The 17,357-nt window shown below is 44.2% G+C and overlaps 1 protein-coding gene across 17 annotated transcripts in view; it reads right to left on the reverse strand.

The window, feature by feature from the left end:
* The window catches only part of LOC110502096 (CLIP-associating protein 1-B), a 131,953-nt gene that overhangs the window by 27,943 nt on the left and 86,653 nt on the right, over positions 1-17,357 (reverse strand). For 7 of the 17 annotated variants that reach the window (XR_016490627.1, XM_090216065.1, XM_090216060.1 and 4 more), the window contains exons 9-22: positions 13,464-13,687; positions 13,284-13,376; positions 12,993-13,138; positions 11,910-12,045; positions 10,589-10,659; positions 10,416-10,475; positions 9,901-9,978; positions 9,220-9,387; positions 8,568-8,614; positions 8,061-8,234; positions 6,810-6,836; positions 5,494-5,601; positions 4,340-4,396; positions 3,383-3,547 (exon numbers count right to left, since the gene is read on the reverse strand). Coding sequence is in view for 16 of the 17 variants with exons in the window: in XM_090216065.1 (XP_090072191.1) it covers positions 3,383-3,547; positions 4,340-4,396; positions 5,494-5,601; positions 6,810-6,836; positions 8,061-8,234; positions 8,568-8,614; positions 9,220-9,387; positions 9,901-9,978; positions 10,416-10,475; positions 10,589-10,659; positions 11,910-12,045; positions 12,993-13,138; positions 13,284-13,376; positions 13,464-13,687 (1,554 nt within the window). In the remaining variant the exon portion in view is untranslated. The remainder of the gene's footprint in view (positions 1-3,382; positions 3,548-4,339; positions 4,397-5,493; positions 5,602-6,809; positions 6,837-8,060; positions 8,235-8,567; positions 8,615-9,219; positions 9,388-9,900; positions 9,979-10,415; positions 10,476-10,588; positions 10,660-11,909; positions 12,046-12,992; positions 13,139-13,283; positions 13,377-13,463; positions 13,688-17,357) is intronic. The other 10 variants (XM_090216067.1, XM_090216061.1, XM_090216063.1 and 7 more) reach the window with 3 other exon arrangements.

Here is a 17,357-nt window from a genome sequence, read left to right on the forward strand (position 1 = left end):
TTACGACGATCGTGACAGAAGATCCCACCACACCAGGACTAAGCTGCGTGCCCAGGAGGAGAAGGTATCCTGGACTTGGGAGGAGATCTTGGATGGGAAGGGATCCTGGACTTGGGTGGAAATCCTGGCAGGACAGGATAGCCTTCCTTGGCGGCAGGAGAAATTGGAGGGAGGGAGTCAGCTCCCCATATGAGGAGCATGCGATCATTCCGGTTTAAATCTGTGCCAGCTCCACGCACCAGGTCTCCAGTGCGCCTCCACAGCCCAGTACGTCCTGTGCCAGCTCCCTGCACTTGCCGTGCGGAGTGTGTCATAGTTCCGGTACAATTTGTGCCGGCTCTATGCACCAGGTCTCCAGTGCGCCTCCACAGCCCAGTACGTCCTGTGCCAGGTCCCTGCACTTGCCGTGCGGAGGTTGTTATCTGTTCGGTACCAGTTGTGCCGGCTCCACGCACCAGGTCTCCAGTACGTCTCCCCAGTCCGGTACGTCCTGTGCCTGCTCCACGCACCAGGTCTCCAGTACGTCTCCCCAGTCTGGTACGTCCTGTGCCTGCTCCTCGCACTTGCCCTGAAGTGCGTCTCCCCAGTCCGGTGCATCCTGTGCCGGCTCCCCGCACTCTCCCTGAAGTGCGTGTCACCAGTCCGGTGCCACCTGTGCCGGCTCCACGCATCAGGCCTCCAGTGCATCTCCCCAGTCCAGCTCCAAGGCAGGAGCCTTCCTCTGCACCGATGTCCAGTCTAGACCCGGTGTCCAGTCCAGCTCCAAGGCAGGAGCCTTCCTCTGCACCAATGTCCAGTCTAAACCCGGTGTCCAGTCCAGCTCCAAGGCAGGAGCCTTCCTCTGCGCCGGTGCCCAGTCCAGGCACAGTGTTCAGCCCGGGTCCAAGGCCGGATCCGCGAGCGGAGTGGGTACTTCGCCCCGCACCGGAGCCGCCACCGACGCTAGATGCTAACCCGGACCCTTCCCTATAGAGTCAGATTTTGCAGCCGGAGTCCGCACCATTGGCGGGGGTACTGTCACGCCCTGACCATAGAGAGCCTTTTTATTCTCTATTTTGGTTAGGTCAGGGTGTGACTAGGGTGGGTAATCTAGGTTGTGTATTTCTATGTTGACCTGGTATGGTTCCCAATCAGAGGCAGCTGTTTATCGTTGTCTCTGATTGGGGATCATATTTAGGCAGCCATTTCTCCACTGTGTTATTGTGGGATCTTGTTTTTGTGTTGTTGCCAGTGAGCACTCCAGAACGTCACGTTTCGTGTATTGTTTTGTTGTGCGGTTCACTTATAATAAAAAATGTTGAACCGATTTCACGCTGCGCTTTGGTCCAAGTGTTCTTACGACGATCGTGACACAGTGACTCAGTCTGACTGGAAGGAAGGACATAAGCTGGGCTGCTGATGACAGAGCTTGACCTACAGAGGCTCATCCACGTTTCCTGAAAGAGGAGGGGCCACCCCAATGATGTGACATGCTTGGATGAGAGACTCCTCCCAAAACAGTGAGTTCTTCTTAGCTGCTAACCCTGAGAGACAGCTACAGTCCGTAGAAGATGAAAGACAGGCTCTTACCGTTCACCCCTCTTTCCAAGGGACCTTGCCTTTTCACATTCAGTATTTTATTATTCAGTATTTTACCATTCAGTATTTTATTATTCAGTATTTTACCATTCAGTATTTTGTTATTCAGTGTTTTACCATTCAGTATTTTGTTATTCAGTGTTTTACCATTCAGTATTTTGTTATTCAGTATTTTACCATTCAGTATTTTACCATACAGTATTTTGTTATTCAGTATTTTACTATTCAGTATTTTGTTATTCAGTATTTTACTATTCAGTATTTTGTTATTCAGTATTTTACCATTCAGTATTTTGTTATTCAGTGTTTTACCATACAGTATTTTGTTATTCAGTATTTTACTATTCAGTATTTTGTTATTCAGTATTTTACCATTCAGTATTTTACCATACAGTATTTTGTTATTCAGTATTTTACCATACAGTATTTTGTTATTCAGTATTTTACTATTCAGTATTTTGTTATTCAGTATTTTACCATACAGTTTTTTGTTATTCAGTATTTTACTATTCAGTATTTTGTTATTCAGTATTTTACTATTCAGTATTTTGTTATTCAGTATTTTACTATTCATTATTTTGTTATTCAGCATTTTACCATACAGTATTTTGTTATTCAGTATTTTACTATTCAGTATTTTGTTATTCAGTATTTTACCATTCAGTATTTTACCATACAGTATTTTGTTATTCAGTATTTTACTATTCAGTATTTTGTTATTCAGTATTTTACCATACAGTATTTTGTTATTCAGTATTTTACTATTCAGTATTTTGTTATTCAGTATTTTACCATACAGTATTTTGTTATTCAGTATTTTACTATTCAGTATTTTGTTATTCAGTATTTTACCATTCAGTATTTTGTTATTCAGTATTTTACTATTCAGTATTTTGTTATTCAGTATTTTACTATTCAGTATTTTGTTATTCAGTATTTTACCATTCAGTATTTTGTTATTCAGTATTTTACTATTCAGTATTTTGTTATTCAGTATTTTACTATTCAGTATTTTGTTATTCAGTATTTTACCATTCAGTATTTTACCATACAGTATTTTGTTATTCAGTATTTTACTATTAAGTATTTTGTTATTCAGTATTTTACTATTCAGTATTTTGTTATTCAGTATTTTACTATTCAGTATTTTGTTATTCAGTATTTTACTATTCAGTATTTTGCCATTCAGTATTTACATTTTAGTCATTTAGCAGAAGCTCTTATCCAGAGTGCCTTGCTCAAGGGCACGTCGACAGATTTTTCACCTAGTCGGCTCGGAGATTCGTACCAGCGACCTTTCGGTTACTGCCCAACGCTCTTAACCGTAAGGCTACCTGCTGCCCCCTTTTGAGTTCAAAGGGTCCATTGGTGCGTCATAACCTTACTATGTGGGTATCCTTGCATTCAAGGCTTATCTTTTGTGTTTATTGTGTTTCCTTGTTTTGTGTTTATGACCGGGAAAACCAAGATAGTGTATCTGAGCTTCAAAGGACACACTTGGTGTACTGTATATAAGGTTATCACTAGATTGATAGGAGTGCACAATGACGACTTTGGGCATATCCCCGGCATGTTTTGACACATACATGGCCCTTGACAGCATGTGTGTGGTATCCTATTGATCAGCATACATGTGTATCCAGTGTGTAGGTAATACACTGTTCATTTTGGCAGTTACTTAGTTGCTATGTGCGTTGCTAGCAAATTACAAATGTATTTTTCCTCGTATAGAGTGAATACGTGATTTATTTTGTGTTTACATGCACAATGCTGAAGTTGTGGCGACATGTAAAAGGGCCATTACCTAGTCCCAGTCGGCTGGGAGAGGAATCTCTACTGCAGCCCTGGCTGCGGGGGACCTTGCTCCTCTTGTCTGCAGGGGTGCTGGAGGCTGAGGGGGGCCTGCTGATCCTCCCGTACCCAGACGAGTGGCCCAGCAGCTTGCCAGGGGAACTGGAGCGACTGCCAGCTGCAGGAAGGACAAAGCACAGGAGTCACAGGCAGAGAGTGAAACGATACACCCTTTCAGACACGATGGGTCACAGCGAGCAGAGCAACGCACCTCTTCATGGCATGCTGGGAAGGTTCTGTCACGGCTCAAAGCTGAATTCCCTCATTTTCTATCTCATTCTTTCTGGGGGAATATTTCATTACTTAAATGTTTCTAATGGCATATGTCACTTATTGTAGTAATAAAATAATCATATACAACTCTTAGCAGACACTTATCTAAAGCCACTTACAGTACAGTGAGTGCATAATGTGCATGTGATTCCAGTGGGAATTGAACCCACAACTTTGGCTTTACTAGAGCCACGCCAACTGAGCACATATCTCTGTGTGTTTACAGTGCCTTGGTGATTTGGAGGGGAATAATCCACAGAATGTCAAACCAACACTTGAGGTAACGGGACCAATAACATTCTCTTTCTATCCTAACATAGATATTGGATTTCAGCTTTGATGAGATAGATAGAGAGGGACATATAAACAGTTGCAGGACAAACAAGATGGGTTGAATCCAGGGTCTAACTGGCTGTGGGAAAACCAACCAGTGATTACAACAACAACAACGGCATCAACAATGAAAACAGTTCAGAGAACACAGACAACAATCAACAATTGACAACAAAATGTACCAATCAAAACACTAAAATAATAAACATGCACTTGAGTTGAATGGACCATAAAATAATGAATTGATTGACATGCAGAGAACTGCACAGGAGGAAGGGATGGGACTAAGAACTGGATTCTTTACTCTGATTGGATGAAGTCCGGGCCTTACCACCGCCAGTGGGGTTAGCAGATCTGGATCCTGTGGTTGTTATGGTAGCAAGCGGCAGAACAGGACGTGAAAATAAAACGGTCAAATGTGACAGAGAGTAGTGTTAGCCCAGCATGCACTGGGCCAGATGTTATCTGTGGATGGCATGTTACACATGCACATATCATTGAAGCCCCTCATCGAGGCTTCAGAGAGAGAGAGGGACAGAGGGACAGAGAAAACCACACACACATCTTGTGAAAGGTTGCACTAATAACAGGCGCTCAAAGTTCCTTCAGGATGTAAAATGTATGAGGTAAAAGAGAGAAATTAAGAGAACCTAGTATATAAACTGAAGAGAACCTAGTATATAAACTGAAGAGAACCTAGTATTTTGGGGCGGCAGGTAGCCTAGTGGTTAGAGTGTTGGACCAGTAACCGAAAGGTTGCTAGATCGAATCCCCGAGCTGACAAGGTAAAAATCTGTCGTTCTGCCCCTTAACAAGGCAGAACGACAGGCACTGTTCCTAGGCCGTCATTGTAAATAATAATTTGTTCTTAACGGACTTACCTAGTTAAATAAAAATAAATTGTATATAAACTGAAGAGAACCTAGTATATGAGTTGGACTGCAGAGTGAAGGAAAAGCAGCCAACAAGTGCTCAGCATATGTGGGAATTCCTTCAAGACTGTTGGAAAAGCATTCTAGGTGAAGCTGGTTGTGAGAATGCCAAGAGTGTGCAAAGCTGTCACATCAAGGCAAAAGACGGCTACTTTGAAGAATCTAAAATATAATTTGTTCAACACTTTTTTGATTACTACATGATTCCATGTGTGTTATTTCATTGTTGTGATGTATTCACTATTATTCTACAATATAGAAAATAGTCAAAATAAAGAAAAACCCTTGAATGAGTAGGTGTGTACAAACTTTTGACTGGTACTGTATATAAATGTAGTATGAGCTCACAGCAGACAGGATAAAGGTCATACTGGGGGTTTACATGAGAAGGAGAGAGACTGGAGATGACAATGTGGACGGCTTCCTTGAGTTCAGACAGTGTGCTGTGAGGGAATGAAATCGGTCTTGGGTTATTTTGCTGACAGTGTGTGTGTGTGTGTGTGTGTGTGTGTGTGTGTGTACTCACGCTGGGACTGGGATACCATTTTGGCTCGGCTGCGCCCCCTGCTGTCAGTCACAGTAGCGCTGGCTCCGACGGCACTGCCAGCGCTTGTCCTCCTCGTACGCACACGACCTGTAGAAAACAAAACACACAGGGAGTTAGTAAGACAGTTGAAGCCACTACACTACAAATGATACTGTATCCAAGCAGTTGTGCACCACAGTTCACCACGACACAAAACAAAGAAACTGCTTTAAACAGACAAAAGATCTGGATGGGGGGGGCGGTTCTGAAACACAGACAAACATACTGAATATTTCTACACATTCCCACAAAGAAATGCATTGGATCTGGGAAACGTTTGTCTAAAGCAACATCAAGATAACACAACTTTCTTTACAGTATGTTAAACTACTCTTCAGTTTATTTGCAAAATCGCAAATAAATTGGCATTGTCATATTTGCAATCCAGCCAAGTAATGTTCCTAAGAGCTGGGACAGCACATTGACTGATGCTGAGAAAGAGATTGGGGCGTTCAGATGTCTGCTAATTTTGGACTGTATTATCAAAAAGGTATTCTTACATTTTTCCAGCAAACCGCTCCAATTTTAGATACACAGACACACATGCACTCACAACCACCACACATTGAGAATATCTCTTTCCACAACAGCTGGGACCTGGCCCTAGATTAAGTAGCACCTTAGCCCAGGGTTTCCCCAAGTCGGTCCTGGTGCCCCCCCCCCCCCCCCCCCCGGGTGCACGTCTTGTTTTTTGTCCTAGCACTACACAGCTGATTCAAATAGTCAAAGCTTGATGATGAGTTGGTTATTTGAATCAGCTGTGTAGTGCTGGGACAAAAACCAAAACATGCAGCCAGGGGGAAACCCTGCCTCGGCCAACAACGAGTCTTATTACCAGCCTTCACACACTGTTTAATAGAATGTGGGTAGAAGCAGTGACCTTATATTCATTGGAAGATGTTTGATAAGCGAGGTCCTACTCAGTCAGAGAGTGCATTACATTACAGGATCGGGAAAGGCCTTTCTTTAAGTGATATCTAGATAATTAGAAGAGTACCAACAGGTAGAGGATCACCTTGAAAGGCAGGCAACACTAAACCTCAGCGACCTCTGACCCCTTAACACAGACCACTTACACACAGACAGAGACCAAAGGGTGGGTGAGTTTCACTGCATGCAACATTCACCTTTACATACATAAAACAGAGTGCTTGCCCTTCGCTAATCCCTAATAAACTAAATGTAAAGGGGGGGCTCAGCCGAACCTTTGACTGTCCCCGACAGACGCAGAACACACAAACACACACAGATCTTACCCGTATTAATTTTACCAGGTGTGCCATCTTTTGGGCATAAATCAAAGCGGGGGCGTCGGGTGAAGAGAGTTATAGAATTAAACATTAGTACCAGTTAGCCAGGAGAGAGAGCGAGAGAGAGAGAGAGAGAGAGAGAGAGAGAGAGAGCGAGAGAGAGAGAGAGAGAGAGAGAGAGAGAGAGAGAGAGAGAGAGAGAGAGAGAGGGGGAGAGAGAGAGAGAGAGGGAGAGAGAGAGAGAGATAAAGAGAGAGAAATAGAGCAAGAGAGAGAAATAGAGAGAGAGAGAGAGAGAGAGAGAGGGAGAGAGAGAAAGAGAGAGAGAGAGGGGGAGAGAGAGAGAGAGAGGGAGAGAGAGAAATAGAGCAAGAGAGAGAAATAGAGAGAGAAATAGAGAGAGAGAGAGAGAAATAGAGAGAGAGAGAGAGAGAGGGAGAGAAAGAGAGAGAGAGAGAGAGAGAGAGAGAGAGAGAGAGAGAGAGAGAGAGAGAGAGAGAGAGAGAGAGAGAGAAATAGAGCAAGAGAGAGAGAAAAGGAGAAAAAAAGAGGGGGAGAGAGAGAGAGAGAGAGAGAGAAAGAGAGAGGTGGGTGGGAGAAAGACGTCTCATTAGTAATGGACAGTAAGCAGTACACTCCACAGGGACGCGTTAGGGAAAGAACAGAGGGACAGCAACTGGATTGCAGGACTCCTCAGTATCAAATTGCCCAAATTTGGGAGGTACGTGGAGAGTTTTTCATCATTATTTATCAAGGACTTGAATATTTATATAACGGTCAGTCGTCAAATCAGAGTGATTATAGGCAGTCATTTGACATCTTTAGTTTAATTAGTTTACATACAAAACTTTGGAGCCTGTCTATCTGCACATTTTGGCCTTGTTGTCTGTTTCATGTTTCTATACAGCTTAATGATGTCTTACTTACAACCCTCACATGAATTAATATCTACACACCAGTGTTTTTCAGATTTTAATTTATACAGAATAATGTAATTAAGACATGGTGGTAACTTTGAGAAATGACTCTTCCTGAACTGACTAGCGCGAGTCGGTTTGACTACTTTGTGTCTCTCTCTCTCCATCCGTGCCACACACTGACTGTCACCCACACCGGCCTCTGCTCTTCTCCCGCCCCTCCCCCACCCGCCGAAACCAGTAGAGCACTCCATGTAAAAAAAAATGTAAACATGTATTTCGACTATCTGGATATCCAAAGAAATATCATGATATCATTCCTAGTGTGTGTCTGATTTACCTAGAGAGGCGTAGGAGCCTGGGGGCAGAGTAGCGGCTGAGCTGAAGGGAGAAGCGGAGGGCACGGTGACCAGACAGGATTTGGCGCTGGCCGCAGCGTTCACGTCGATGTCACTACGGGAACGCTGAAGAGAACCGCCGGGGTTAGAGTTCACCCTGGAACTCACCATCTTCCCTGCCATCGGGGAGACAGGGAGAGGGGGAGACAGGGAGAGACAGGGAGAGACAGGGAGAGACAGGGAGAGACAGGGAGAGACAGGGAGAGGGGGAGACAGGGAGAGACAGGGAGAGGGGGAGACAGGGAGAGGGGGAGAACGGGAGAGGTTGAAATATCAACATATCATACCAACACATTATACATTTCATTAGTCTGTATTTAGTCTCACAGAGGAAAAAATTATAATCGGATTTGCAAGAGACACCTGACATAACCCACAAATAGAAAGAGGTGGCAAGAAATAAACAACACGTGTTGAGAAATGAATACTGTAGCAGCTAGTAGTCTTACCCCTTTTCATGTCGCCTCCTATGACACTCTTGACAGACAGGGGCCGGCTGAGGAGAGAGAAGGACACACCATTATGGAGTTATTGGAGTTATTAACAGCTCAGTATCCCTATACTTCACACTACCAAAAACAAGACAAAACGATGTCATAGGCCAGGGCTCAGACCCCTCGGACGATGTACGGGAAAACATGATTCAAACTGCCAGTGACATTATAAAAGATAAAGGTCTGGACACCAGTTCAGGGCTCAGACCCCTCTGACAATGAGGATGAAGAGGAAGATTAGCTCACTCTGTCCAGTCGTTAAACTGGATCAACCGATACAATCTACCTCAGTGTGTCCATGAGGCAGACAGATCCATTAGTGGTGTGTTCAAATCAATGATACATTTTTCCACATCATCATCAATCATATGAAGGGATAAATAGAGAGGAAGGGATGGGGGGAAGGGGAAGGTAAGGGATGGAGTGGTGTGTTGATGCTCTTCTGAAAGGAGGAAGATGAGCAGTCTGACTTGGGGAGGGAAGGAGGGGTGGATGGATGAAGGGATGAAAGTAAACAGGGATGAGGGAAGGAGGGGTGGATGGATGAAGGGATGAAAGTAAACAGGGATGAGGGAAGGAGGGAGGGATAGAGGGAGAGGTATCTTACTTGAGGCTCTCCTGAGAGGAGGAGGATGAGCGGTCTGATTGGTGGAGGGACACAACGCTGTCAGAACTTTTCAGGTGAGACTGGAGAGCCTTCTGATAGGTCGACTCCAGGGCCTGGAAAAGATGCTCCGCTTCCCGGCTGTAGTGGCCATGGAAACCCCAATAACACCTATGGGTGAGGGAGGAAGGAGGGGGTGGAGAAGGTCACAGCCCCTCATATCAGTACATGAACAGAACTGTCAGCACACATTTTCTAAAACGTTTACATTTTAGTCATTTAGCAGACAAACTTATCAAGAGCGACTTACAGGAGCAATTAGGGTTAAGTGCCTTGCTCAAGGGCACATTGACAGAGCCTTGTTGGCTCTGGGATTCGAACCAGCAATCAGTTACTGGTCCAATGCTCCTACCACTAAGCTACCTGCGACCCACATACCTCTGATAGGTCACCAGAGGGAAAGTTACATACTGTATGAGACAATGCCCGGAGGAATTTATATTCGTAGTAAAATAAGAGACACCGAGAGATGTCATTTTATTCCATATTGTCATCCATACTGTCAGTCATGAAATCATAAAGAAATATATTACTTTTTACAAACTGCAAAGACCAATTCATTGTTTTACTGAGGACAAATTCAGACAAATTTACCAAATAAACAACCATAAAAACAGAACTTACTTTCTGGCCACGGACCTGGCCTCTGAGTCGGCATCATGGATCCCTTTCTTGATGGTCTCCGTCAGAATAGCCACGTGCCTGGTGGGAAAGTAGGCAAACATGACAGAGACAACTTCAGGTACAGCAGCCAGGAAACCAAAACTACACCAACAGAGAGGTCACGCAGTCTTCCTCACCCCCCCCCCCCCCCCTCTCTCCCCCCGAGACTTCTGTTAATACTCCTTTCTTCTCTCTCTCACTCTACTATCCCACCGCTCTTCTGCTATCCTCCACTCTCCTCTACGGGTGGAAAGTGACCATACAGCACGCTTTCTACATGCTTTTTAAACTCTCTGCAAGGTTGTCGTGACAACCATGGGGATGCTTTGTGGAGAGTGATGGTGATGGCTCACTCCAGGCCTCCAGAATCATCAATTTAACCAGCAAAGACCAGAGATCATCAGTTGTTAGTTTTTATGTCCTGGATAAATACAGCATTAGCATGCAGAGTTTATCCTGAAAGGGTGTGTGTTTACCTCTCCAGTGTGTGTGTCTGCCACTCCAGTAATAACAGCTCTAGGAACTCATAACTGCGCCTGGAGAGAGAGAGGAGACGTGATGAGAGTTAACACATGTATAAGGGAAACCTCAGGGAAAGATAGAAGATGTTCACACCAAATGATTTCACAGAGGATATTTGAGTCTTTACCGTCTGACGGCCACTGATTTGGACGTGCAGTTACTAGTGATGATTGGGATGAGACGTGAGTAGTGTGTATGCTGGAAGAAAGAGGAGGAGGTCCCAGAGGTCTTCAGATACAGGTTATTTTCCACCTCCCAGTGTCTTAACAACACATTTCACAACCAGATATCAGTCATACTGAGTAATAAATACATCAACCAGATATCAGTCATACTGAGTAATACATACATCAACCAGATATCAGTCATACTGAGTAATAAATACATCAACCAGATATCAGTCATACTGAGTAATAAATACATCAACCAGATATCAGTCATACTGAGTAATAAATACATCAACCAGATATCAGTCATACTGAGTAATAAATACATCAACCAGATATCAGTCATACTGAGTAATACATACATCAACCAGATATCAGTCATACTGAGTAATAAATACATCAACCAGATATCAGTCATACTGAGTAATAAATACATCAACCAGATATCAGTCATACTGAGTAATAAATACATCAACCAGATATCAGTCATACTGAGTAATACATACATCAACCAGATATCAGTCATACTGAGTAATAAATACATCAACCAGATATCAGTCATACTGAGTAATAAATACATCAACCAGATATCAGTCATACTGAGTAATAAATACATCAACCAGATATCAGTCATACTGAGTAATAAATACATCAACCAGATATCAGTCATACTGAGTAATACATACATCAACCAGATATCAGTCATACTGAGTAATAAATACATCAACCAGATATCAGTCATACTGCGTAATAAATACATCAACCAGATATCAGTCATACTGAGTAATAAATACATCAACCAGATATCAGTCATACTGAGTAATACATACATCAACCAGATATCAGTCATACTGAGTAATAAATACATCAACCAGATATCAGTCATACTGAGTAATAAATACATCAACCAGATATCAGTCATACTGAGTAATACATACATCAACCAGATATCAGTCATACTGAGTAATAAATACATCAACCAGATATCAGTCATACTGAGTAATAAATACATCAACCAGATATCAGTCATACTGAGTAATAAATACATCAACCAGATATCAGTCATACTGAGTAATACATACATCAACCAGATATCAGTCATACTGAGTAATAAATACATCAACCAGATATCAGTCATACTGAGTAATACATACATCAGGAAATGATTAATTTTCTGTTTGACACAGTAGCTAATGCATGAATCCCATTCATCCAAGGTGATTCAACCCCTGACGTACGGTATATGAATGTCTGCATATACAGTTTGTGTGCAGTACTCACCCTGAGGATGAGACGTATGGCTGCCATGCCAGACGTGGCCATCACCTTGGCACTGTTGGGCACCAGGTTGAGCAGTGTGGGCATCAGGGTCTCTGCACAGTGGTCAAACTTGTTGCCCATTAGCGTGGACAAGTATCTGAAGAGGTGAGGGGAGAGATTGAACACATACAGCAAATCAATATCAATCAAAGATGTTAAATCTCCTCAGAAACATTTGATTTAACGTACTGGAACTAATACTGAACAAGAATATAAACGCAACATGCAACAATTTCAAAGATTTTAGTGAGTTACAGTTCATATAAGGAAATCAGACAATTGAAATAAATTAATTAGGTCCTAATCTATGGATTTCACATGACTGGGGAGGGGTACAGCCATGGGTGGACCTGGGAGTGCATCGACCTACCCACTTGGGAGCCAGGCCCAGCCTGGCTAGTGATTATGATTGATAGTTTTTATAAGATAAGTTTAATGCTAGCTAGCAATTTATCTTGGCTTCTACTGTATTCGCGTAACAGGCAGGCTACTCGTGGAGTGCAATGGTTAGAGCGTTGGACTGTGCGGTTGCAAGATTGGAACCCCTGAGCTGACAAGGTGAAAACCTGTCGTTCTGCCCCTGAACAAGGCAGTTAGCCCACAGTTCCTAGGCAGTCATTGAAAATAAGTATGTGTTCTTAACTCATCGGCCATTCCGATTAAATCGATCGACCTCTAGTCAAGATACACATTTAGCCCACAGTTCCTAGGCAGTCATTGAAAATAAGTATGTGTTCTTAACTCATCGGCCATTCCGATTAAATCGATCGACCTCTAGTCAAGATACACATTTAAAGATCAGGTTGATTTACAAACTGGGCCAGGTGGGACGAGGAGCTTCCCTCCCTTTAATGTTGCCACTTTACTGTGTCATTTCACAGAGCTGCTACATATCTAACCACGGCCTCTGGTCAGCCTTACTCAACCACTCTGAGATAGCAGCTTTTGGAACAGATAGTTCACTCAACAGTGTAGATAACTCTACTTGGCATAGAAGTGGAAGAGAGAGGTTGAAAGCTGGTTTGCGTGTCTGCAGGTCCTTACCCCAGTGTGATGCAGGCCTCTCGTACCACCTGGGACCTCAGGTCTTTAGCCGACAGCTTCAGAGGGGCCTCCAGCAGACGGAGCTGCTGAGGAAAACTCTCATACTCCAGCGCTCCAGCCAGGAGCAGAGAACGCACCTTCTTCAGCTAGACAGAGGAAACACAAACGTTTACGCTACAACAGTAGTTTCTGACTGTTTATAGGCTACTACTGTCAACAAAGCCAGAATATACAGTACAAGGTGCTGAGATGGTCATGCAGACATTGATCATTAGTGGTTGTGGTCCTTACAGCGATGACTCGGTGCTCCCAGTCGTTTTTGTCGTCAGACAGAACCTCCCGGACCTTGGAGAGGTTCTCCTCCATCTCTCTGTTGGAGTGGATCTGGAGAGGAGAGACAGGAGTCAGACTGGGGTTGATAGCAATTTATACTGTAAACACACACACAGAACCCCTATCTGTGCATGTTACCTGGATAGTAGGAACCTCTTCAAAAGCCTTGATGAAGTCCTCCTCATCTACTGCTCCTGCAGCAGCATCTTTAGCAGAGATCTTGCCGGGTCCGGTGGCAGAGCTGGGCCTGCGGACAGAAGCTGCAGCTACAGTCCTCCTACCAGTGGGGGGCGCCTTGGAGGACGATGCGGAGGAGCAGGACCGGCCCCCATCCACAGAGTCCTCATCATCAAAGTTCTTATCTGCCAGGGGAAAGAGGAGAGAAGTGGCGTTAGTCCAGTTTTAAGTTATATAATTTCTGCATTGGTAACCACCATGTTCATTAGGACACACCTTAGGGAAACAAAAACAAGCATTTTATATTGGACACCTAGCCTAGTATGTTCCAGTTTCACTTCTGTTTCCTGCCTACTAAGCTCGACCCTGTTGTTTGGGGGTGAGTGTGTGGGTGTTGTAACCCACCCATCTGCCATGCTGGGTGTAGCTAGCTCATTTAATCTGGATTGTCACTGTTACACGAATACAATCCGTTCTGTCACCTCTACAGTTTTCCGGTTTACACGAGGGATTATGAACGAAGAGAAAATATGATCCTGGAGAGATGCCTGGAGCCAACATTATTTCCCAGAAAGCTACGTGAGAGAACAGTAATGTACTCCTCAGCAGGAAGACAAACTGCACACCATAAAAAAAAGGTTTTTCTTAGGAGGGATTCATACAATAAAAATAGCGAATCAGAGCCTGTTCAAAGGTTGTGTCCCAAACACCATAGTAACGTCAGTGGTAATTATGAAAGACAGCAAAACAAGTCACCATTCAGACAACCAGACCGATATCTCCATAAACAAAGCAACAGGCAGGCACACGGAGAGAAACGCCCCGTTCACAGCTGTCTTCCCCCACTCATCCTCCTCACAACACTCCATTCCTCCACCAGACTGCTAACCTGTAATTACCATCAAACCAGTATATATCTACTAAGAGAGAGAGAGAGAGAGAGCGAGAGAGAGAAGAATTTGAGAAAGGCAGATCAATTGGGGAAAAGAGAGGAGGAAAAGAAAACATCGGGAGAGATGTCGCTAGGTAGTGTGAGAGGAATAGAGAGAGAGAGAGAGACACCACGTCAAGAGAATATATTATAAATAGCATCTGGTTCTTACAGGCACAGATCTTCTTACACACCAGCTTCCTCAGCATCATGATCTATAGCACGCGCTCTAAAGTATTTCCTCACCACGCTTCTGCATCAGCAGTGTGTGTGTGTGTGTGTGTGTCTGTGACGCGTGCCTTTGTGAGGGTGCTTGTGCAGCTCTGTGATGACAGTGCTAGACCAGCTTCCCCCTTAAACCCTTCTGTCCAAGGGTTAGCTGTCAAACACAGTGGTGTGTGTGTGTGTGTGTGTAGCAGGAGGATGCTGGCAGTTCCTGCATTGCCAGCCTGGTGTGACATGTCCTTAGGGACATTGGTTGTTCACCACAGAGGGAGGGGAGGGGCCAGCACCTGTGATGTCACCTCTGATCAATCCTTGTTTATTCAGGGTGTTGCTGGAGGAAAAAACAAAAGGAACCTAGCCTGGTGGTCATTGGCCCAGGATAAAAAACACAGTTTATAGTCCCACTACTGTTACTTACACTGCATTACGCATATTCATATGTATGAATACGTATGTAAATGAATTCCTATTTTTACGGCACGTCACACCATAACACTAGCATACCTCAACATTGTGTTGGCTTCATTTCCCCCTGGAGCCTGTCTAGCATGCTGTCAAACTATCTCAGTGAAAACCGTCACTAGCTCACCCACCCAGAGTTAAGAAAGCCTTTGTTCCAACATAACAAAAGCAGAAAATCAATTATGCTTTGCCTCGTGCAAGCTGCTGATATTATACATAGTTTGCCTGGAGTCTCCCTGCTCTAGCATCCATCTACCCTTAGTTTATATACAAGAAAACATAAAGCACATACTGGTTTTAGAAAACATCCCTCTCATGTTCGTATGCATACTCACACAGCAGTGCTTTATTACACTGATCGAGAGTAAAGTTATGGCCCCTTAGCTCTCTAGTGTAGTGTTAGTTATTTAGGTGTCGCGTGTGGGGGCTAGCATTATCACTGTGAGACAACAGTCTCAGTGATGACTGAGGTTAGCATTATCATTGTGAGACAACAGTCTCAGTGATGACTGAGGTTAGCATTATCACTGTGAGAGAACAGTCTCAGTGATGACTGAGGTTAGCATTGTCACTGTGAGACAATAGTCTCAGTGATGACTGAGGTTAGCATTATCACTGTGAGACAATAGTCAATACAGTGATGACTGAGGTTAGCATTATCACTGTGAGAGAACAGTCTCAGTGATGACTGAGGTTAGCATTGTCACTGTGAGACAATAGTCTCAGTGATGACTGAGGTTAGCATTATCACTGTGAGACAATAGTCTCAGTGATGACTGAGGTTAGCATTATCACTGTGAGACAACAGTCTCAGTGATGACTGAGGTTAGCATTAACACTGTGAGACAACAGTCTCAGTGATGACTGAGGTTAGCATTAACACTGTGAGACAACAGTCTCAGTGATGACTGAGGTTAGCATTATCACTGTGAGACAATAGTCTCAGTGATGACTGAGGTTAGCATTATCACTGTGAGAGAACAGTCTCAGTGATGACTGAGGTTAGCATTGTCACTGTGAGACAACAGTCTCAGTGATGACTGAGGTTAGCATTATCACTGTGAGACAACAGTCTCAGTGATGACTGAGGTTAGCATTATCACTGTGAGACAACAGTCTCAGTGATGACTGAGGTTAGCATTATTGTACCAAAGAAACAGAGACGGGACTGCAGCCTGTGAAATGCATGTGAAAAGGCTCATCCAACAGCATCTATCTTACTGACGTTCCATTTGCTTTGCACTGAGGCTAGCAGCATCAGGGTCCCAGAGAGACAGGGAGGAGACTGCAGCATGTGGGATGGCTCAATCCTTTACTAGGAGGAAATGTCAACTTTATTCAACAGCATCCCTCTCATTAATCGAACAACTTCAAATCAGTTTTTCCCTGATCGTTAAATGACACGGAGATTTTCAGACATAGTTAGAACAAGATAGATAGAACTGTTCTATATCTATGGTCTTAGAGCACTGAAAGAATCGCCTGAGACAAACTCCATAATAATGTTCAGAGAACCCTCCCAAATACCATCTCTAAACAGAGACTATTTACCTTCAGTTTATTGATTGCAGCAGTTACAGCAGCACTTAATCAAACACTGACACAAAAATGTCTTGAGCTGATTTATACACACATAGGGAGCCATTAACATAGCGGGCGGATGGACGGACACACACACACACACACACACACACACACACACACACACACACACACACACACCCGTCCTCCCTGGGGGCAGTAGTTAGGTCGTTAGCTGTGTGTCTGTAGCCTGTGGCAGAGGGGTCGTGTTAGTAATCCACATCATCATCTAACTCCATCACATGCAGCCTGCTCTGCCCTCAGCCTGCTCTGCCCTCAGCCTGCTCTGCCCTCAGCCTGCTCTGCCCTCAGCCTGCTCTGCCTTCAGCCTGCTCTGCCTTCAGCCTGCTCTGCCCTCAGCCTGCTCTGCCCTCAGCCTGCTCTGCCCTCAGCCTGCTCTGCCCTCAGCCTGCTCTGCCCTCAGCCTGCTCTGCCCTCAGCCTGCTCTGCCCTCAGCCTGCTCTGCCCTCAGCCTGCTCTGCCCTCAGCCTGCTCTGCCCTCAGCCTGCTCTGCCTAGTGATATGATTACTGTAAGCTGGACTGTCCTGTTCTACATGTAGGCTACTATGTGACTATGCATTATATGACCTATTTCTTGAGCTGAATGCTCAAAGTCATGGACACTGGTCAATGACTGTGTGGAGTAGAGGTCGAC

The sequence above is a fragment of the Oncorhynchus mykiss genome, chromosome 22, assembly GCF_057628025.1.
Source record: "Oncorhynchus mykiss isolate SJ-2025 chromosome 22, ASM5762802v1, whole genome shotgun sequence".
Lineage (NCBI taxonomy): Eukaryota > Metazoa > Chordata > Actinopteri > Salmoniformes > Salmonidae > Oncorhynchus > Oncorhynchus mykiss.